Below are 22,537 nucleotides of genomic sequence, written 5' to 3' on the forward strand. Positions count from 1 at the left end.
TAGGAATGATATATTTAAATCCTTTAATTTTACCAAAAAACTTTGCCTCTGGTGCGAGTTTAGGCTAAAATCTTTTACACGTATAATCAAAGGATTTTAGCTTGAACTCGCACTAGAGGCAAAGTTTTTTGGTAAAATTAAAGGATTTTATTAGCCTGGACTCGAACCAGGGGCAAAGTGTGTCGGTAAGAGGCAAAAATGACGGTCTCCTCTTTAGACAGGCATTTGGCGATCATACAATTTATTTGATCAATGTCATTATTGACATTATAAACTGCACTAATCTGAGGTAATTTTATTCATATATGAAAATATGACGTCGCGTGTACACAGTGTATAATTTATGTTGCGCATTCACAGTTGACATAATTTATAAACATTACTCCATTTTTTGATTAACAGCCGATGCCAAAGGTTTTCGTCGACGTGTTTGTACATGGTAAACTTTACGCGGCATCCAGTTTATTATATCGGCATCAAGAAGGTTTAGATCATGAAAGAGATGTTGGCAAATCAAACCCCCATGGGATACAGTAATTCTTTTGTCAACAACAACAGTAAAGATGCAGGCACCAGTAGCATTGCAAATGATAATAATTCAAGGAGATATGCCATGCTCAGTACCGAATGGATCTCCACCATCGGTGAGGAATTGGGGATGCATCCATTACCAGATCCCCTGATAAAGAGATTAGCTGAAGATGCTTCCTATCGCTTGAGAGAAGTTCTACATGTAAGCAGATAATACATTTCTACTTATATATTTAATATATTAAACACACATTATTGTAATTATTTGGTGTTTAATAATGTTGTAATTATAATGTTATTTATCCTGGAATTTTAGAAATGTGTTACAAGACTGAGACACAGTAAAAGAAAACGTTTAACATCTATGGATGTGAATGCGGTGATCACCAACTTGTGTGACGCAGACCCTATTCTCGGTGCACCAGAATCCATGCCAGAATATCACGCAGAAGCCAAGGTGTATGTGCCTAATGAATCCATCATTAATCTTACTCATCAAATAAATGATCCATTGAATCTATCCCAATCTAATGTGCCACTTCTGCAAGGTAAATTTTTTAAAAGTTACATTATCTTTGCAGTCTTCTGTCATTTTCTACTTTTTAATTTATGCTTTCCACAATGAAATATATATATTTTTTTCTTTTATAGATAATGAAATATGTGACAAAAAGCTATCAGAAGCACGTTTCAATTATGCCAAACGTGCACTGAAAACTTTGTTCAATGGCTCACAGAAAACTTTTCAGGTATATAAAAAAAATTGTTTTTTTAATATTGTTATAATTAGATAAATACAGTATTGTTTATATTTCTAGGTTTTGCTGAATGATTGTGCTACCAATGTGCATTTAGGTGACGAGGGAGTCATAGATAAATTGATGTCTATTGCTAGGTTTACGTTGATTTCAAATAATGCACAGTATACGCGCGTTTCTATACGTGCATGTGAGCTCATAATTGCTATCGCCAGTAACAGCGAAGCTGTCTACCCTTATCATTTACTATCGGTAATTAATAGTAGAAAGATTACACATGTATCTATGCATATTTCTCGAAATGCAAATGTTTCTTATTTTGATTTGTTTGTTCTCAGGTGGATAAAATGACCGATTTATTATTGGATTTGCTGCTAAGTCAGAGTTTCATACATCCGAATTTGGAAGTGCTCTTTAAAGAATGCGCGCTTAAACTGATGCTTCGCTGGCCATCGATCGCCGATAAGTAAGACGAGAACTTGAAAATACTTGATTATTTTTAAGAAATAAGATTGATTTTTCAAATTAATCTATACGTCGACAGATATATACCGACGTTGCAAAATGTTCTTTTAAAGAACGAAATAGAAACTGTGGATTATTATAAAAAGAGGATAATGACGGTGGAATTGTTAGTGAGCCTCCAGCCTCTTATATTTTTCCAACACGAGACTAAACACATTCTTTCCATAGAGAATATTTTGTTCTATTATGCTTCGTCTGGCTCGATTATTTGGCAGCAAATAGCTGTTAGTACTGACTTTTACTTTATTCTAATTACTCTGATATACGTTGCTTTTATTCATTATCCATATTTATAATTATAGCTGGCTGTTTGCGCTCTTGTGAGATCTCAGGGTCATTTTTTGGAACTTGCCCCTTTGCTCGAGCATTATGGAGATTCGTTATTACCTTATTTACCAGCTAATGCTGACAATGATACAAAAGAGAAAAGACACAAGAAGACTGGCACACTACCCATCATTATCAAAGGCAAGATGAAATATGTTAAAATCAGACCATTGACAGACAAAGAACTTAAGAACAGGACACTGTGGGATCGACAAACCGCGTTTCCACATTCCACCTTGAGAGGACCAAGACGAGAGATAAGGTATGCATTACATAAAATTTCACGAAACTATGTTATATAATGTATGATATATGTAATAATTATATATATTATATACATACATATATATATATATATATAATATATAACATATAATAAGATAATACATAGTAATATAATAATGTGGAGGTGTGAATGTATATATTGTTGTATCCCATAATTTAAATATGAAAATATTTTTACAGATTTGCTTTTGCTGGTGGTCGTCCAGTTCCTCACAGCAATTTGAGACGTGTCAGTCTGAGAGCTAATTATCAAATTCTGAGGAGTGATCTTCAAGCCACCCACGCTCTAATCGCATCGCGCAGACTGCTCGTAGTTAAAGATAGGAAGAAAAGTCCATATAATTTTTATAATTTGGCACAGGTTTGTTTATAAATTATAATATAAATTTTATTTTCGAACATTGATAATATTACACATACAACTGATTATTTTATATTACATTAATAGTGATTTTAGATTATTTTCGTTAATTAATTAAGTTTTAAAGAAATTATTATTGTCATTGTCTTGTTTCGTGAATAGATTTTCAGTTGCCAGTCTAAATCTATTTCGTAGCGTCTTGTAAATTTTTTATCTTACAAATTTCTGTTTATGGCGCGAGTTCCTGTTCACGTCATTTAAAATAAAAATTTCAGAAATTTTTATTTTAATTAAACTTTTTAATCTTATTTTATTTCAAACAAAATATAAAAAATTTTTTAAATTTATATACTAATCTATTTCTATAAATTATTATATATATAGCACGACCTGATAAATCACGTATTGTACAAATATTATTTTAAAGACAATCCTGTAGACCCTGTGGCAGTTCCGTATGTACCAAGTAATGCGAATTAGTTAAGCACGTGAGACGAGTATGTACTCTAACTGGTAGCTGTAAAAAATAATGTTTTTTTAATTTCTTAATTCTTGCCTTCTCTCGTAATTTTAATTTCGACATTATTTACCCTCGCAGGACGACGCCGACTCAAAATCCCGTTTTTGTAGAATAATGTAATAGTATCATGCCGTATAACGTGTACATCTTCTTTCTAAATAGAATTTTTTAAATGAATGGACATATATAAAAGAGACAGATATATTACAGTATTAATGTTACATACTTTATTACAATCTTCAGAATTCTCATGTTTGCTTTGAAACCTACTGTTAATTAAGCTGCGCGTGTATTTTATATCTTGTGATCGAATATTGTCGAATTGATCGTGATTTATTGAGATATTTCCCGGTACTATAGATCCAATATTTTTCATATTCATCGCGTTACTCACATTTTCTAACCAACGGATTATATATGAACGTTTATCGTACGATGCGTTTGGTGGTTTAAATCGAGGTTTTCCTTGTATAATGGAAAAGTAATCTATTAATTGCACGTCGTATTTATTTTTCAACAGATCCTTTTTAGTCGATTCATTTTGAATATCAGTATTATTGACTGCTTGATCATCACGGGATGTATTTTCTCTTGCATTTTGTTGTCGATGCGTCTCTGCGCGGACGCATATTCCCATGGATATAAAAGGTTTATGTTCTTGCTCATTTTGAAAATTAAACATTTCATCATCAGCCATCTTCCCTTTTACATCTCGTTGCCGACGATTTCCTGCAGATATAGAAATAAATTAGTTTGATCTTCTTGTTTGTATTTTTGTCATCGTTTTTTCAAAATGTGGAATTAAAACATTTGCTTTATTAATATTTAAATTACTCGATGCTTGCATTCTTTCTATTTTCTGTTGCACGGTGCTTTTACATTTTTTTAACAATTTGCGGATTTTATTGTGCTGTAAAATTTATACCAGTATAAAGACGAAATTGCATAAAGAGATACTTGCTATATCTTAGCCAGAAATATTCTATCTTTCTAACACATCTGACATAAAGTTGCTTCCTAGCAGATTCCAACTGTAAAAACGTATGCTCTTTCAAGAAAACGAAATGTTTCCCATAATGTACTGAATAATCTTCACCATCCATCCTTGGACGACACTCCAACAGCTTCTTGCAAGCCACACGAAAGTCGGAAGTTTCTGTAGAGAAGTAAATCGACATGCAAGGGCTTAAAAATTTTTTAAATTGTTGAATCTTGAATTTTGAAAAATTGTGAGACTTGAGCCGTACGTTTAAAGCAATAGCGTTTGCAAAACTCCTTGTAAGTGAAGTGAAACGGATATTTGCACCTAGTCAGAGGCAGAATATCGAGGATACCCGTATTAATCAGCTGTTTGCGAAGCTCATTTTGGTCCCATTCGCGATTATTGAGTCGCCTGTAGATAATTAATCTCTATTAAAAAGAGAAAATAAATAATTGAATAGTGCGTTTATCATTTTGAATATGTTATACCGTAGTTTAATACAGCGAACATAATGCGAGTCGCAGTTATTTAGCTCTCGTATTAGCGAGTCCACATTAGATCGCAACTTGGAGAGCATCGTGGGTTTTTTGGCTTTTCCATTTTCCTTAGATAACTTACTCTTGTTAAGTAAGCAATACAAAAACGTGTTCTTGCTCACGCCAAACGTCACAGTTATCTCGTCCGGGATCTATCACGTTTTTAATCATCAGTTAAGATTCATGTAACAAGATGTTTTAGGTTTTACCGATGTGATCAGATCAACTCGTCTGTACCTTGTCGATATTCTTGGAAAGCAGATCGTTGATGGAATACTCTACGGCACCAGCAAAATGCTGTATAACAAAATTGTGCTTCTTCACCTTCAAGAATCGTCTCGTCTCGGGACAACCGTTGGCAGAAACTTGTCGTGTTAAGGTGGACGAATCGCTCGGGACTGTCGATAAACATACCTATACGAAGATTCACGGTTAATTGTTCTACGCCGAATCTATACATACATGTATGTCTTATTAGTTCTTATTAAATGTATATTTATAGTCTAAAGATTCAGTGGAGACATTACGTCGTTGAGAGTAGCGAACAAACGTTTCTCAATCGTGTTCAAGCGATCCTCGTACAATTGCACGATATCCGGTGGTTCCGTGTCTTCAATGAGACCCTCCTCCTGCAGATTCTTCCGATGAAATTCCAGATTTTCGATAAAATACTGCTGCAATCTCTCGTTGACATAATTAATGCAGAGCTGCTCCATCCCGTTCGTATCGAAGCACTCGATTCCGAAGATGTCCAATATCCCTGAAGAATAAGAAAATTATTAGAGTATCGATTTCGCAGAGATATAAAGAGCCTTGAAGAGATTTTTGATAATTACCTAGTCGTTCACTGAACAGACGAGCAGACAGGATCCCGTTGATGGAGTTGATCAGCCAGTGGAAGAGAAGATCATACAAGTGACGGATGATGCTGTGCAATCTGGACCGGCAGGCCTCCTCCGTGTTGAGATTACGTCGATAAGCGGTGTGACGTCGCCAAGAACTTTGCGGATTGATCAGGGTGGACGTGAGCAACTCGACGACATCCTCCTTCTGCAGACGAGCTAGCTTACACGTGTTCTCCAAAGCTTCCTTGGATTCTGCAAATTATCGTATAACATCAAGTGGTCTCTACAGAGTCTTCTCATTCTCATTGCAAACAAGTTCAAGTCATCGACGAAAGCGTAAATGAATTTTCTACTATGAAAGATTATCGGTTACATATACAGGGTGTCCCATAGGAAATTGTTGAAACCAATCAGCTGTCAGCACATTTTTCATTACTTTTTATCAATAAAATAAACTGGTTTACAAACATTTTATTTATAGCCATTAAAAACTGCAAACTTTCCTCTTTACAACACAATTTTCATTTTCTCAATAACTGCATGCATTGAAAAATGAGAGCTGATTAGTTTCAGCAATTTCCTATGGGACTCTTTACGTTGATCATCGGTGTTGATCCTGCAATGATCGTCCTCCTGCGTAAAGCGTATGTCGCTCATATGAATGAGCAAGGAGAGAACTTGAAAAATATTCTTCTTCTGATTCTGCGTGAAGCCCAGCGTATCCATCGCCCTTAGAGTATCTCGAAGGCCATCGCGAAGCTGCTGTTTCTTCGAGGGATCCAGATCGCTCGTCATCAAGTATCGCGTGTTCCCTGATAATCCGGTATCCGCGAATTCTAGATCTGTCAACGCAGTCATCATCTGGAATATACATATACGATGACGGACTCGGTGAAGATATGACATATCATCTACTGGTGGATTCGGTGAAGACAATCACCTGGCTAAAAATCTGAAAATTGCAATGACTCATCGTGACTCTGTTCCTCTCCAGAAGATACGAGGATATCATCGCGCCGCAAACTCTGCCCAGTTTGTACTCGAGCCATAAGAGCTCCACGTGTCTGGAACTAATCTCGTTTCTCTCGGTGGACGCTAGAGTGAAGGCAGACATCAAACGACAGGCATCAGCGATTCTCTGGACAATGTCGCAGCAAGCTATGTCCTGTCTTTGACGTTTGTCCTCGTAGATGTTTCTGGTTGTCAAAAATTCCAACGCCCTCCACGCATTGAAGGTCTTTCCCGCCCCGGTTTCACCATTCAGGATGATGACCTTCATGAAGATCGAAGATTACTTCGTTTGTGTGGGAAGGTTACTCGAGGATAACATTTTCTGAATTTACCTGACTAGGCTTCCCGAGACCTTCGACTATTCTATACCGAGCTCTGGCTGCTACAGCGAAGATATGAGGTACTACTTCCTTACGAAATACATCGCAGATGTTGTCGTACAGATCGTTGGCGCGTGACAAGTCGTAAATATTGTCGGTGGAGATCTCGCCGTCGGGATTGATCGCCAGGAGGAGGGTACCGATCCACGTGTAAATCTGACCTCGCTCGAAACGCTCCAGGAGATGATCTATGACTAGAATTAGAGTTAGAGAACACCGATTCAGATTTTGACGAGAGGAGCACAGAGGACGTTTTGTCAAAAGTAAAAAATATATGTATATATGAAATAGAAAATGCGCATTTAAGTACTGTTCTCCTGCGGAATCGTGCTCAAGTTGTCCATCACATCCCAGATGCAGGAACAAACGTGTGTCTTTAAACGCCTAGCGTCGTAAACGTCCGACAAAAATCTGTTCAATTGACACGTACCACCGCGAATGTACACATTCCTTTTACATCTATCTGTCTATCTATATATATAGAATTATTCGAGACTTGTTTTGACACGTATCAGTTTGACACATTCCTTTTATATCTATCTATCTATATGTATAGAATTATTCGAGACTTGTTTTGACACGTATCAGTTTGACAATATAAACTTCAAGCTTCCGTATCAAATTTACAAAATATATACAAATGTGTGTGCGTTAAAGGTATCATATACATATTATTGTAAAATAATAACAGAATTCGAGGAAAATTTCGCTCTTCTTTTGCGAAAATTCGCACCGATTTAGATTCGCAAAAAGTTGGGTGAGAAAAAAACGCTCCAAGTGGAATAAAATTGTCTTTATTGTGACATTTCTGGGACTAGGTAGGCGAAACGTATTTATGAAACGTATGATTGAGAACTAGAGACGAATCGTCTTGACAAGTACGAATTCTTATCATGATTACAAGAGTGGATGCCTTTCATTAATTATTTATCGATTCACCTAATTAATCCGCTATCATCACTACGTCGCTAGAGTTAACTTAGAGATATCTGTGTTTTGCGCGTATATATTATTATTATTATATTGGACATTTAAAAGTATAGAATGTTTTCTTCTTCTTCTTCTTCGGAGACAATCGTCGTTATTTTGAGAATTTTTGAAAACTGTGTGCAGACTCTTATCGGTTAAGTTATTTTACGATCGAACAATCGTTGGACGTTTTGTCGGAGAATAAATAGGTGATCGCTATCTTATGTATATCCTTTATTTGTCATAACATTTATTATGATGCGAAACACAATAGATTTGCGATAGATTTTTTTCGAAATTTTTGCTTGTAGATTCAACCAAATTTCTCGTTCTTCAGAGACGTAATAGCGGATGATTAATATCCATCTCGATTGCTCATCGGATCGATAATATCAATGAATCTGTGTCACTTAACTTATTCCGTATCAGATCTATTGGTTCGTTATGAATAATAAGCGGATTTCGAACATCTACTCGATACTACATTTTCACAAATACTTGATCGCGAAAGTAGCCCTGCGGAAAAAATTTCCCTAGTCCACATTTTTCTATTATAATATATTTCTTAAAAAATTAATGAGATTCATGTACATCTTTCTCTCTCTCGCTCTCTTTCTCTTTCTTTCTCTCTTCCTCACTCTAGCTTCATCATTCTCTCTATTTCTACTTTTGCATACAATCACCGTATAAATTAAAATATAGACAAATGAATATACAATTATTGTATGATATTTAGTTTTTCCTGATCTCCTTTATCATTATCTTTTTCAATACGCTGTATTATTTAGAAGAACTTTTCCTTTCCTTTATTCCTCTTTGTAAATTCATTTCAATTAGAATTCGTTCAATTTAGATGAAATTTGTTTAATTTGTTTAAATTGTGCAAAATATAATACACGTAATACAGATACAACTATATTCTCGCCAGAAATATGCTGAAATTTACGCAGCATTTAATTTAATTTAGTTTGAAATAAATTTACAAATATATATATATATATATATTTAAAATAGTTGTTTTGTTATATTCGCGAATACATTTGATCCAGCACTATATTGATATAACTATGGGCCTGAGAGACTAGGAGAGACTAAATATCATACATCGAATATACAGGCTTTCTAGCACCAAGCGCATACCAAACACGCCAAATAAATTAAAGCGAAATGAATGGAATTTACATAGTACCCTGGCTTTGCTAATTACGATCGTACGTAATCCGTTGTCTTTTTGTCACGAGAGATGTAACTTTTGCTTCTCCTCAAAATGATTAAAAAACGTATGTAATCGTGATATTTGAATAACGCCGATAAATCTCAATACTTTTGCATGTGACATTATAAACAATAATTAATTGCATCTAATTTTCTCATTTGAATCACAGTGAGTGACGTAATTGTAGAGAGAAAATTTATCTGATAAATGCGTATAATATATACATATATAAATATTGTATATTTAACAAATCTCTCTTTTTTCTCTCTTAGAAGAAATAAATTTAAATAAAAATATATACATAAAAATTACTAAGTTGAACATTTTCTGAAACAATCGCATGTATGTCTGCATCGAAAAGAAATATTTGGCCAAAGATTCTAAATTTATATCTCATCGAAAAAATTGATTAATTTTCTCGATTATAATTGCACGAATATGCCTGACGTAAATTTTGTATTTCCTATTTACAGTAAATTATATTACAAATTTCTTTATCCAATAAATATATGTATATATATGTATATCTGCCTTTTAGATTTTATTCAAACAAAAAAGGCATAGAGCTTAATTTCAAAATTTTCGGCTGCCAAGATGGAATTGTGCGGAGAAAAAAAACTCCACACACATATATTATACTCATTCTACCGCCCAGATCTCGACCGATCGTCGAATAGATACAGCGATTTTTTTTTGCGATGCAAAAAATTCATTAATCAATTTTCATTAATCTCTAATTTTGCGCTCGAATTGAAAGAAGGAATTTCATCGTTAATATATTATAACGAACAAGTATATGTGCACTCATACGTGCGCGCGAGAATTACATATATATACGCTGCTCGAAATATCTATCCAGGAATAGATGATCTCGTGCTCTCTCGACACTCTCTACACAAGTACGTCACATAAGTACAGCGGCAAATTATATATCAGACGAGCGCGAAACGACGTTCGTTACACGAGAAACATGAACTTCGTGGTGCGCAGTAAAATTAATTACGAACAAGGAGAGATCGTTTTGGTTTTGGACGTCCGAATCACGGTGTCGAAACGACGAATAACAATCAACTGAATCACAGATGAGTCGTACAATTCAATAAATAATTTATATTAATCGATATAATTGAAAATATTAGCTTATTGTCGATTTATGTAAGATTTATCGGAAGAGAGAAATTTCAGAGATATGTATATAATATATGTAAATCGAATGACGCGTTCTTCGACAGGGATTCGGACGTCTGGAACGAAAAAGAAACGTTGCTACACAGAGAAGATAATCGCCGCATATCTTCTTCTTATCGTTAAAGCCGAAGCTTCCTAGGCGTCGGAATAAGGGATTTGATCGTGTTTCCCTCTACCTTGGTGGCGTCCCGCTGTTCCGCGTTATTCGAGTCGCAGATGACTTCCTTCGGCTTGATAAGCGAGTTGGAGACGAGTGCCTCCGACGAGTGTCTCCTCGCGTGCGCGTTGACCCGACCCCGCGTCAGGGTCTGCTCCTGACGGAGTCTTAACGTATGAGGTAAACGTTCGGTTGGCTTGCGATGATGACTCCCGGAGGAATTAAGCTCGGAGAGCATCGACAATCGCTGACGGTCCGACGAATCACTCCAACTGCAATCGAGAAATTGTCATTATTAGAAATGTGAAAATACAGGGTGTCCCTAATAAGGAAATTGCTGAAACTAATCAGCTGTCGTTTTTTAATGCATGCAATTATTGAGAAAACAAAAATTGTGTTGGTAAGAGGAATTAAGTCTGCAGTTTTTAATAGATATAAGTAAAATGTTTGTATACCAGTTTAGTTGATTGATAAAAAAGCATTAAAAAATAACTGTTGATTAGTTTCAACAATTTCCTATGGAATACCCTGTAAATGGGTACATTGAAACATTTAATTCTCGAGTGAGAAACAAGAATTTAAAGTCGAGAGTAGAAAGAACTCACCGCACACGGCTATTCAAAGCAGCATGAAACATTATTTGTATTTACGAATTATATATTAACGAATTGTAAATCTAATATATGTATATATATATATATATATATATATATATATATATATATTAATTTATTGATAGGAGGAGGATATCGAGGTAATATAATTGTTACGCTAGCATTGAGGCCATATACATTATGTTACATGCCAAGAACATCGGTTTTGTAAATATGTAGCAAGCAATATTGATCTACGAAACTATACGCATTCGCGCGCTTTAATAATAGATTAAAAATATTCTCGAGATTTACATCGATTATTAAGAAAAATTAGGCTCTAGTCGATCATGTAAAATCGCTCGATTATATTTTCTTCCGAAATAAAAAATAAATTCATCATGGACATGACATGAAGCTGAACATAAGGAATAATAATATACAAGTACAAAAACTATATAATTGTTTTATGGCTATTCAACCAATCAATGCAATTATATATATTATATTTTAATTAGTACGGAACAAAATTTGTTTTACTTTATATCGAAACAATAAAACACAGTTTAATTTTATAATTTTGATAAGATTTGCCTTGGTTGAATAACTAGGAAAATCATTATGGAACAAAAGTCAAATTACTTAATCGCATGCAAAAAATTGAAACGCAATTGTCAATAACCAATTGTCAAACAAGTGGTACGAAAATAGAAGAGGTGCATGAATATGAGGGCGTTAAATGCAGAAAGGAGTACATATCCCAATATTAAGTCACACAGACTGACGCACTCTACCTTCCCGATCCTGAAGCTGCTTCGCGTGGAATTACCCGAGTAAAGGGCGGGACCAGAGTAAAAAAAATATATTATTTATGATGCACATGACACACAGAAAGATAAAAATATTGTACATTTTAAATACGATTGTCAATAGAATAATTCGCGTGCAACTTTTATTCGACAATCAGTGACGGAGTACTCGATTAATTACGAGAAAAATGTTTTACGTCGAATTCAAGATTAAATACGTATGTATGAGAATTTAGTTCGTGATAAATATCAATGCATTAATTGTCGATCGGACAGACAGATAAACAAGATAAACTCTCACCTAACGAGGGGCCCCGTAACACCATCCTGTGGGAGTGATTGTAGGAGCGAGGGTCCCGCTGATACTGGACGTGTCTAGAGTCGCAAATGAAACATGTGTTTTGTTTGTAATCGAGTGCAATAAAATAACGTTAACAATAATAATAAACGAAATATGAAATCGTAAAACAAATACGACTACGTAATAATAATACGTAAGATAAAATCGAACTTAAATGATGCAAGATGAGGGGATTGAACATGTCGTCCGATTACGTAGAAGAAGATAGTACCTTCTCCGTTTGCGTAGCGGCGTTACACGTGTCTATCAAGGAGATTTCGTTATTTCGCGTCGGTAGGATGCAACTTTGAGCGTCGCCGTTCTTAGGTCCTTGTAGCTTCGACATCTGGAGCTGCAAAGATCAATATATTCGTTAATCAAGCTATTTGTTTATTTTTTAATAAAAAAAACTCACTTGGTGAATGATTACCGATTTAGGATTTAGATCTCTCGGTCTTGAAGCGAGCTTTTTTTCACAGAGCAATATACGGTTAATCGCGATGAACGATTTACCTCGTTATTTACCTCAAGTAGCTCGATGGTGCGATCTCGCGATTGTATGGTACGATCTCGGTCCTCTACTTGGCCTTGAAGAAACACCACCTGTCTCCTCAAGTCCGTTAGTTCGTCCGCGATGCTGCTACCACCGCTTCCTGGTGACGTGCTCACGTCGGTGGTACCGCTTTCGTTCAGGTTACAGAAGAGACCATTCTGTGAGTGTAATTGGGAAATCGGCAATGTTTATCTTTACTTGAGTCAAGGTTTGAAAAATATCCTCAATCTAATTTCTCTAAATAAATTTCTTTATATAATAAATATACCAACCTTCGGATTATCGAATGGGTTGAGAGTTTCTGCCTAAAAATCAATATCAGATTAATAACTCGTTCGTTTATTTTTAGCGAGAATTCTCGTAACTCATATTATATTGTCAGGACTGAGTAAGTAGATAGTATTATATAATAAGAAAAATTTAAAGCTGTTCTTTTTTTTGTAATTATAATTTGTGAGTATATGATTTTTACTCAGTCCCACATGGATTTAATTTTAATATAATTTTAATATAATATAAATATTAATTTAAATAATTAAATATATATATATGTATTACATATACACACACACACATGCGAGTGAGGTGATATTAAATTAGTGACAAAAATGTAAAGAAAATAAAAATGTAACGTACCCTCGTCAAATCGTTCTCCCCTGACTTGAGATGTAAAAATCAGGAAGGACGACGACAAAAATGAAAATAAGAAGAATCGTGTTAATAAATAAAAAAGGCGAAAAACATACTGTGTGTATAAGTAATGAAATAAACAACGCTTGCGGTCGGATAATGTGTAACATGAACTAAAGGTAAACTGTAATTCAAGTACGGCATCGTACAAAACGCGCAAAACACATTTTTGTGAGACGAAAAAAATTTTGTTAATTAAAAAAAAGAAAAAAAAAAGAAAAGCAAACGTTCAAACGTGAAGTGCAAGCGAGTATCGTGCATTTATAATAATAATATATAATAATAATAATCATTATTATTTTTATTATATATACCTCCTGAAGGACTCGTTTAAGTTTCAGGAGCATCGTCTTTATGGAGACAATGTCCTGGAACATGTATTGATACGTTCCCCGATCTATCCTGAGGCTGGACTCGTCCCCGGAATCGACGCACGAGGATGAAACCTGGAGATCAACGAGATATTTTGCATAAGTGTATAAATTCAAAATTGAATCTCTGAGAATGGAGAAAAATTTAACTTACACTTCCCGACGTTCTCATAGGACTAGAAACTTGACGATTACGCATGTTGTCTAACGAACGCGGTGACTCTGTTCCGGATCTGCTTCGTAACAACCTTGACATCCTGTCACTTCCGATTCTGCAACAAAAAAAGTGAAACTCTCGTCATCTCTAGTACTTATATGTTGACATATTTCTAAATTTCTACGTTCTCGAAGAGGATTAGCATTTTTTCAGCATTCTAAAAATTTATTCTTTTCATCCTCCAACACAAAATGAAGCAGAACGAAATGATTCGTCATGTCATTACATAGATTGAAATATAAATATAGTATTAATATTTAATATAAAAATATTAATACGATATAAAAATTCCAAGGATTAAAATATTAATATAAGCAAGGAATGATGGCTCTCGTGAACGGAAATATAAATCCAACAGGAGGTTCAAGAAGAAAGCATCCATAACTTGAAAAAAATCATGCTGATCTCTCTTCAGGAGGAAGAAAAAAAAATAAAAATGAGCAGCATCTAATTTCCGAGCAGCATCCAATTTTCTCGCTACATATCTCACATCTCTCCTATTTAATACTCGGAAATATCCGACAGCGACTTCGCTTTCCCCGGCTCAGACGAGGCAGGTTCACTACCTTCCGGGGCTATTCTTGGCTCGCGCGGCTGCCACGGAGGAAGCGGTGCCGACGACGACGACGTTGGACGTGGTAGAGGAGACCTGGCCCGACGCCCTGGGCTGTCGCGGCGGCGGCGATCCGTTCGTGGGCGTCGAGCTCTCGGAGGAGAGGCCGGAGTCGTCGCGTCCGTCCTCGCCGACGATGACGTTGTTCTCCTGGACGCGTACGCGGGTCGGCAACCCGGTGGTGCGTCGTCGGGCGCCCTTCGAGATCTCGGACGACGGGGTGGAGGCCATCCTCGTCGCGAAATACGTATCTTCCAGCGGATTAATTATTTATCCTTGGTCTCGCAAGTTTCACTGAACTCACTGGTGAAGGAACTTTCAGCACCTCTTCTTTTTAATCACGAAATATTGGTCGGTCTCGTTAGAAAAATATAATATTCGGTATAAGCACTTATTTTTATATTATTTAATTTATTTGTTTCTTAATTCATGGCCTCCAGTTTCTGCAACTGCTTTTCTTTTATTAAATGAAATTAATTATTAAATAAATCGAATAAATTAGATGAAATTTATTTAATTTATATATATAATGTTTATCACTGACAGCTGACAGCTGACAGCTGAGTCGGGAAGTCTCGTCTAGGCGGGAAGACGCAATGTAAATAGAAGATAGACAGGCATATTTAGCCGGACGGAACGGAGTGTTCGGAGGGTGAAATACAAGAAAAGAGAGGGCTTAGCATAAGAACCTAGGAGGGAACACCTCGACGATGAGTAATTCGGTGCGGATGTGCTATCGCAAGTCGCGGTCACTTTCCCGAGACGCGTTCGTTGAAACCCTTAATTACACAATCGCGCCGTTAATTACGGAAATTCAATCACAAACATATATATATATATATATATATATATATATATATATAGGTGTGTGTGTGTGTATTTCGCGTCATATATTCCCGAGGACGTCGCAAATGAAGTTATACGAGATAATGACAGGTCGATAGGCAGGTAAATAAAGTGGAATCGAGAAAGAGGAAAATAGATCTGGGTGAATACAATATATGTACTTCAATCTAGATTCTAGATCTTCGTTCGGATAACGGTAATGTAATATTTTGCGGGCTGATTAACGAGCCTTTCTTTTTTTCATTAATGCGTACCGCGAGTTATTTATCTAAATTATAAATAGCCGAGTCGAGTTATACACTTTTGCTCAATTAGCTTCGAGAAACGCGAGGATAATTTAGTTAATGCTGTCATTTATTTCACATTCGTTTTGTCGCGTGTTTCCGTCTCTAGCAATTAACGTCTTCGGAGTCTTCCTCATTTTCCTCTCACGATCCTTTTTCGTTCCCGCTCGTTAGCGATTCTCGCTCTTTCTATATATATATATATATATATATATGTGTATGTGTATATATACTCTTTTCTCTTCATTTTCATAACAATATTAAACTCGCGAACTCGCGAAGAAGATGAGTCATTCTGCCGAGTGAAAGTTATCTTGTTGAAATCTCTTTCGGGATACTTTATGTACTCGCTACATTTCACATTCTTGTCGAACTTTTCACATATCAATGAAACAAATAAATATCATCACGTTATTTCTACTTGCTCGAGAAAGAGAAATTTTAATACATATATATTTGTAAAAAATAAAGCTCGCGATTGACAGATAATTAATTCCAAAAATTGGAGCACATCGTCATAAATTAATTGCAGTTTTAATAGGGCAAATTTTGGCAATTTCTAAAGTCAACATCGCGTGAGCGAGTGTATGCTAATTTCATCGATTTATCCTGGATTCGAAAAATCAATATAGTCCCATATATAGACTCTACCCGGCATTATAAGCGAATCTTAATGTCACGTTAAATATACGACTGCGGCCTCGCATCGTGTAACGCAGTAATGCATCGTACCTATCCGGGGTTGGAACGACTCACGCGACAGCGATGACGTTCGTGGGATGAGAGATAGTCGAGAGGAATGATTTAAAATGGGAAAAAAGTCACGTTGTATTTTGGAAGATTATCTATATGCATCACGTTGACGTAACGTCAAATATTCCTATACGAGTCTCAATTAAAGTTGGATCCTGACCCTTACAACTGGATTGTCGCGTCATTGCTCGCATGTAAGATCATCATTTGACGTTAAAAAAAAGCAAAGAAGATCAGGTCGTTTTTGAAGATCTGTATGTCATGTTGACGAAACGTCAAATATTCTTATAGTTTACATTGAAACTGTCAACAATTGGATCATCGTCTTTGCCTTTTTAAGGCTTAAGTAAGATCATTTGACGTTAAGAAAAAAAAACAAAGAAAATTAGGTCATTTTTATGATATCCACAACAAAACGTCAAATATTATTCTTATAGTCTAAATTGGAGTTGAGCTGGTCTGTTCTTTTTAGCTGAACTGGCTGCAGTCAGAGTTAATCTTTTTCCTTTAAATGTGGAGTGAGAAAGATGAATTCTGAACTAAAGAGAACAGACCTAATTAAAAAAAATAATTTTTGAAAATCTCTGTCACGTCAACGAAACGTCAAACATCATCTCATACGAGTCTAAATTGCAGTCTGTCTACCACAACCGGATCGTCGTAGTTGGCCTTTTAAAGAGACCCATGTAAGCTCATTCGACGTTACTCTACCACAATCTTTATCTAAACCGAACTTCTCTCTAAGCTCGAAGAACGCGTCCCCAAACATCCATCATGAAAACATTTATCGCGATAAAACGTTCACTGGGAACCCACTGCGAATCACTCGTCAGGAAGGAGTAGGCATTTTTCCCTTCCAAAACAATCGCTCAGTCCCTTCCAGGCGGAAGTCTCGTCATCGCGCGAGGCCGCGTCCGGTCCGGACGGACTCTCATCGACGAGTCCTTCGGTAGGACTGCGCGCGGAAGGTTTCGCAGGTGATCTTTTTTGACCCACGAAACGGCGGGGTTCCGCGTACACTTATACTTGAACCGGTGCATCCGCCGGAATCCGATTTGCGACCGTCGCCGGCAGGCAGACAGGATCGCGAAGGACCCCTCGAGGGTATACTCGGGGAACGCGTGCGCACCTCGCACTACGTCGACGAGGCTGGTTCGATATTCGCTATCGCGGTGGACGAGCCAGAAGAGAAGAGAGAGAGAAGCCGACCGGAGGTAGGGAAAAACAGAAGGAGGGGCAACAGCTGCAGACGATGTAGTAGAGGAGAAGGTAGACTTCGTGGTGGGGATGATAATGCAAAAAGCTACGGGAACTATCGAAATTTATTTCCTCCTCTTATTGGTGAAATATTCCTCGACTTCTCTTCTGTTTTCTTCTCTCGATCAAGTTCAAAGCCATTCCTGCGGTTCAATTTTTCCCACCCTCTATTTTTTACGTGTTTATTGTGTATTATTGTATCATAATTCATATATGTTAATTTATTGTTTATTATATTATATTAATTTATATGTATTCAAATGGAATCAACTCTCTCTTGTAATATAATAAGTCTATAAATATGATAATATGTAGAGATGTAAATATATTGTAATTATTTATACAAATATATTATATTATTTTAAATTTGACTCACGCAGTCTAGATTTCGACAAAATTGATGAATATCGCGAATATATCACGAAAAAAAGGAATTCATTATAGATTTTTTGTCAATAAAAAGCGCTGTAAAAAAATAATGAATCATTAAATTCATGCTATTCTCGTATAATTAAATTCGGCGATGCAATGAATATTTATCAGCTGTCTACTCTAATTGGATATAAGTGTGATCTGATAAAATTAACGCCAGATCAACGACCAGCTTTGTTTAATCGATCGATGAAAAGAAAAAAATAAACCATTATCTAATCAGGTTGTGTGTCGCGTTTTCTTATCTCAATTCCTTAGAAGCTTATGGATCGTATATTTAAGCCTCTCTCTAATATAAGTATGACTAATTTATTATCAAACCTTATCCTGATGTGACTCAAATATCTGATCATCGATATCGAGATTATAATATTAAATTAAATGTCAAGAGAATCGATTCCGTTTGCTCGAATTATTTCATCTTCTTAAAAATTTCTCTTTTCAAATTAACAAATCTGTTGGTTTTAAATAAACTAGCTGCACTGGCTTATCTCTGGTTTATCTTTTTCCCTCCAAAATGTCGAGTAAAAAAGATAAGCTTTAAAGTAGCGCAGCCAGTTTAGATGAAACAAACAGACCTCTAATTTCCCAAATTTGAGAATAATTGAAAGGAGCTGGATAAAATAATATGGTCTGTTGGCTTCAGCTGCACTGGTTAATCTCTGGTTTATTTTTTTCCTTCCAAAATGTCGAGTAAAAAAAATAAACTTTAAACTAGCGCAGCCAGGTTGGCTAAAACAAACAGACCTATTGCGTCCCAAAAATTGTCGAGAACAATCAAAAGGAGCTGGATAAAATAAGAATCCTTCCGCGTCTGCAACAAAGCAAGCGATCAATAGTCCAGTTGGCCGCGTCCTTTTGGCCCTTAACCGCATTCTACCCTCTTTGGCGATTCTCTGGCTCTGGCTTCTTTCACCGAGAGATTCCAGACTCAGCCGGCGCCGAAAGCCCGAGATTTATGAGGCTCTTTTCATTCCAAACGGCAGCCGACTCGCTCCTTTTATCACGAGAGAGAAAAAGAGAGAGCAGTCCATGGAAATTTCACCACTCTCGGGAAATTGTTCAGGGTCCTTTCGTCGAGCATTTGGGTTTCATAATCGCGCGTGTCCGAACGAAGAGATTTAACAGAATATCTTCCACGTGTTTTATTATTCATCAATTCGGAGTTAAAAGCATAGTAAACTTAATAAAGATGAATTTTTTCCTGCGTATCTGGTTTACGGCTGAGTTTTGCAAGATGTAAGAAGCTCCTTTAAGGATTATCGACTATTACGAGCAATATTTTTCCGCCGTCGACCGCAGCTCGTTATCGTTGCGAGAGGTTTTAGTAAATAGACCGAAAAGGTTCACCGTTACATGGCAAAACCGCGAAGGAGATGGCTTCGTGTAGTTACATCAAGCGAGCTGTTTCCGCCAAGGTAAGCGCGAAGAGAGAACTTGAAGAGAGAGCAGCATCACGGAAAATAATAGCGTGCTCGTTTATATATATATATATATATTTTTTTTTTTTCAAGAATAAATAGCGATCGATATACCATGCATGCGTTATTTCTATATCAGAACACAAAGAGGGAAAGTAGCGAGTTAAATAACAAAGCGATTCGAATTTAAAAAAAATTATTTTCTCCAACAATTTCGGCTCTATTTAACCCTTCTGTCAATGAACTGGTACCAACTGCTTGTTTTCGACACGTTGACGAATTTTTTCCAGCATTTTCTATTACCTAACATCGATGAAAAATAATGCATTGACAGAAGGATTAAGATCGAGTATAATTTCGTCGCGGACCAATGAAGATCGAACGTCCTTTTTCGCGATAAAAAAATGTCTGCCAGATTGAAAATTCGACACGCGACACGGAAGACTTGTCCACGAAATGACGAAGGAAGAGAGCAGAGAAACACCGACACGGCTAACTAGTAACGCTCTGATTAACGACGAAATCGGCGCTGTTCAGCTCGGGTTCGATCGCATATATATTCGTTAACTTCATTGATTTTTCCTTCATCGACATAACGTCAACGAAGGAAAACTTGGAAACGAACGCGTCTATTTACGTCATACAAAAAAAACTGTTCCAGTTCGCATCCTCGAGCTAATATCGATTCCAATTATATTCGCGAATCTCATGTTACGTCAGAGGGATGTAACAAGTTTATTATATACGAAAAAACCGGTTTAACCATCGGGTTCTTTAAATATAATGGATTAGGTCTTGGTGACCAAATCTCGAAACTTTGCTTATTTACATCACACAAAAAAACTGTTCCAGTTAGCATCCTTGAGCTAATATCGATTCCAATTATATTCGCGAATCTCTTGTTACATCAGAGGAATGTAACAAGTTTGTCATATGCGAAGAAACCGGTTTAACCATCAGGTTCATTAAATGATGGATTAGATCTCTCTTGATGACCGAATCTTGAAACTTTGGATTGATTAGAACGTATAGGTGTTTATTATCGATACTTGGAGGTGTATGTAAATAAGAACAAGTGGGTTCTGCGAACGAGAGGAAGTGTGTTTTAATAATGCAATGGAGGATCTCGTCTGCTCATACAATAGCACGTATATGGAGGAAGACAGAAATATGATATACAATCATGCTTAATAACGTCGTATTAACTGTGTTCTATGGAATTATATAGTCGGCACCACAAAACGCCTTCTCTCTTTCTCTCGCCCGGTCTCTTACAACTTACGGATACAACGAGTACATACACCTGGTGGATATAAATATATATTTGCGGATACAAGAGCGCCGTAAAAATTCCTTCCATTTGACGACTGCTAATTTCGCTAACAATTGTAGCCCGTAAAAAAAAAAAACAAATCTTTTTCGCATGGATATTCGTAGGGTGAATGGGATATCTGGAATGTCTGAGCAAAATGTGTCATTATTAACTAAATTAATAATCTGTTATATAACGAGAATCGATAAGGAGAACGAAAAAAAATTGAAATTGAAACCAAAGAAGAGAGCAAAGAGAAACTGAATAATTCGACGCGAGAAGGAGCAAGAGAAATAAAATTCAACGAGCTGTTATTATATTCAAGCCTGAAATATGTGTATGTTCTCGTACTATGCTAGAGATAAATATAAGTATGCGTGTTGCGTTAACATGTGTCATTATTGCGACTAGATAATTACTATGCTCTGCATATAATATGTCAGGATTGAAAAGGATGCATATATAATCGCAGAACTAACGCTCTTCAAGATATTACTTCTTGACATTTCCTCAACTGTCTTGTCTATATTCTTCGATAAAAAAAATAAAAAAAATATATATATATATAATATTTTTCTTTTAAATAAAAAACATCTGTATCTATTTTGCTCTATCTCATTTATGAGAAAACGAGGCTGGCCACTTTAAACGCAAGGAGGGATCAAACCGTGATTACAATGCGTGATGATCATATTTCGTGGTTGCTCATACTAGGAATCGTATGTAAGATAACGGTAAAGGTAATCTTGTACGGCAGGAAATGAACGATAACGCGGGAAAACGTTTCGTGAATGCTGTCATAGTCCGAAAGGATAATTATGCGAGAGGAAGCTACGAGAGAACGCGAGTTTTACTGCAATAACAGAATCAAAACTGTTAAAGTTCACAAACAACCGCTTTGAATTATTTGGATAATTAAAAATTTAATAATTCATGAATAATACACACATTATATATATAAAATTTATTATATATTTATATATATATATATATATATATATATATATATATATAATATATTATATATTAAATATATATGTATGTATGTGTTCCATTAATTATTTAATTTTTAATATATAAATATATACTACTCACAAAAATTAAAAGATAAAAAAAAATGGTCTAAAAATACATTTACCTATTTTTTAGACAATTTTTTGATCCTTTAATTATTGCGAGCAGTGTATATATATTTCTATTGATAAGTGTGTATATGTATATCAATTTATAATCGTGTTCTCATCTTCTACAATGACCTCGGAAGGAAGAGTGACCTCGAGTTACTCGTATACAGAAAGAAAGAGATCTTTCGTCTCTTCTACGAAGCTACGCGTCTACACCTAACAGCAGTTCTCTATAATGCCACGAGAGTATATTATTTGATTAATTAATTAATACTTGATAACATCGCGGAAGCGTGATTATTAGCTTCGCTAATATCTAGGTAAATTTTAA

The 22,537-nt window shown here is 35.9% G+C and overlaps 3 protein-coding genes across 9 annotated transcripts in view; 1 reads left to right on the forward strand and 2 right to left on the reverse strand.

Moving 5' to 3' along the window:
• The first annotated feature begins 150 nt into the window (after nt 1–150).
• Nucleotides 151–10,487, forward strand: LOC114946541 (uncharacterized). The gene is made up of 9 exons (XM_029323076.2): nt 151–289; nt 403–733; nt 848–1,079; nt 1,183–1,280; nt 1,350–1,541; nt 1,628–1,755; nt 1,834–2,038; nt 2,117–2,403; nt 2,607–10,487. The coding sequence occupies exons 2-9, from the start codon at nt 494–496 to the stop codon at nt 2,797–2,799; spliced, it is 1,575 nt and encodes a 524-aa protein (XP_029178909.1). The 5' UTR covers nt 151–289; nt 403–493; the 3' UTR covers nt 2,800–10,487.
• LOC114946480 (uncharacterized) lies at nt 2,789–7,523 on the reverse strand. 2 transcript variants are annotated; one of them, XM_029322990.2, is made up of 13 exons: nt 7,372–7,523; nt 7,014–7,255; nt 6,611–6,943; nt 6,267–6,531; nt 5,662–5,922; nt 5,353–5,585; nt 5,063–5,239; nt 4,778–4,977; nt 4,555–4,700; nt 4,269–4,463; nt 3,534–4,036; nt 3,378–3,461; nt 2,789–3,304 (listed from the first exon to the last, which is right to left on the reverse strand). In XM_029322990.2, exons 1-13 carry the CDS (start codon nt 7,403–7,405, stop codon nt 3,209–3,211), a joined length of 2,769 nt encoding a protein of 922 aa, XP_029178823.2. In that variant the 5' UTR covers nt 7,406–7,523; the 3' UTR covers nt 2,789–3,208. The 2 variants fall into 2 exon arrangements, with proteins under 2 accessions (XP_029178823.2, XP_029178825.1); XM_029322992.2 differs by having other exon boundaries at nt 3,702–4,036; nt 7,372–7,464.
• The window catches only part of LOC114946479 (uncharacterized), a 33,641-nt gene continuing 18,945 nt past the window's right edge, over nt 7,842–22,537 (reverse strand). For 3 of the 6 annotated variants that reach the window (XM_029322983.2, XM_029322982.2, XM_029322984.2), the window contains 8 exons: nt 14,102–14,219; nt 13,891–14,022; nt 13,523–13,546; nt 13,159–13,191; nt 12,847–13,044; nt 12,566–12,685; nt 12,295–12,368; nt 7,842–10,863 (listed from right to left, as the gene is read on the reverse strand). In XM_029322983.2, coding sequence (XP_029178816.2) covers nt 10,554–10,863; nt 12,295–12,368; nt 12,566–12,685; nt 12,847–13,044; nt 13,159–13,191; nt 13,523–13,546; nt 13,891–14,022; nt 14,102–14,219 — 1,009 coding nt within the window. In that variant the 3' untranslated portion in view covers nt 7,842–10,553. Of the gene's footprint in view, nt 10,864–11,255; nt 11,995–12,294; nt 12,369–12,565; nt 12,686–12,846; nt 13,045–13,158; nt 13,192–13,522; nt 13,547–13,890; nt 14,023–14,101; nt 14,220–22,537 lie in introns of those variants that run through there. The other 3 variants (XM_029322979.2, XM_029322985.2, XM_029322981.2) reach the window with 3 other exon arrangements.

The sequence above is a fragment of the Nylanderia fulva genome, unplaced genomic scaffold (genome assembly GCF_048542155.1).
Source record: "Nylanderia fulva isolate GAGA-0341 unplaced genomic scaffold, ASM4854215v1 Scaffold9, whole genome shotgun sequence".
Taxonomy (NCBI): Eukaryota; Metazoa; Arthropoda; class Insecta; order Hymenoptera; family Formicidae; genus Nylanderia; species Nylanderia fulva.

Coding starts and splice junctions, on each gene's coding strand:
- LOC114946541 (XM_029323076.2), top strand. CDS start 494: ATGAAAGAGATGTTGGCAAATCAAACCCCCATGGGATACAGTAATTCT. Junction 1,281..1,349: donor GCTCACAGAAAACTTTTCAG/GTATATAAAAAA, acceptor TTATATTTCTAG/GTTTTGCTGAATGATTGTGC. Junction 1,756..1,833: donor TGGCCATCGATCGCCGATAA/GTAAGACGAGAA, acceptor ATACGTCGACAG/ATATATACCGACGTTGCAAA.
- LOC114946480 (XM_029322990.2), bottom strand. CDS start 7,405: ATGGACAACTTGAGCACGATTCCGCAGGAGAACA. Junction 7,256..7,371: donor CACGATTCCGCAGGAGAACA/GTACTTAAATGC, acceptor CTCTAATTCTAG/TCATAGATCATCTCCTGGAG. Junction 5,923..6,266: donor GATCAACACCGATGATCAAC/GTAAAGAGTCCC, acceptor GATAATTTGCAG/AATCCAAGGAAGCTTTGGAG.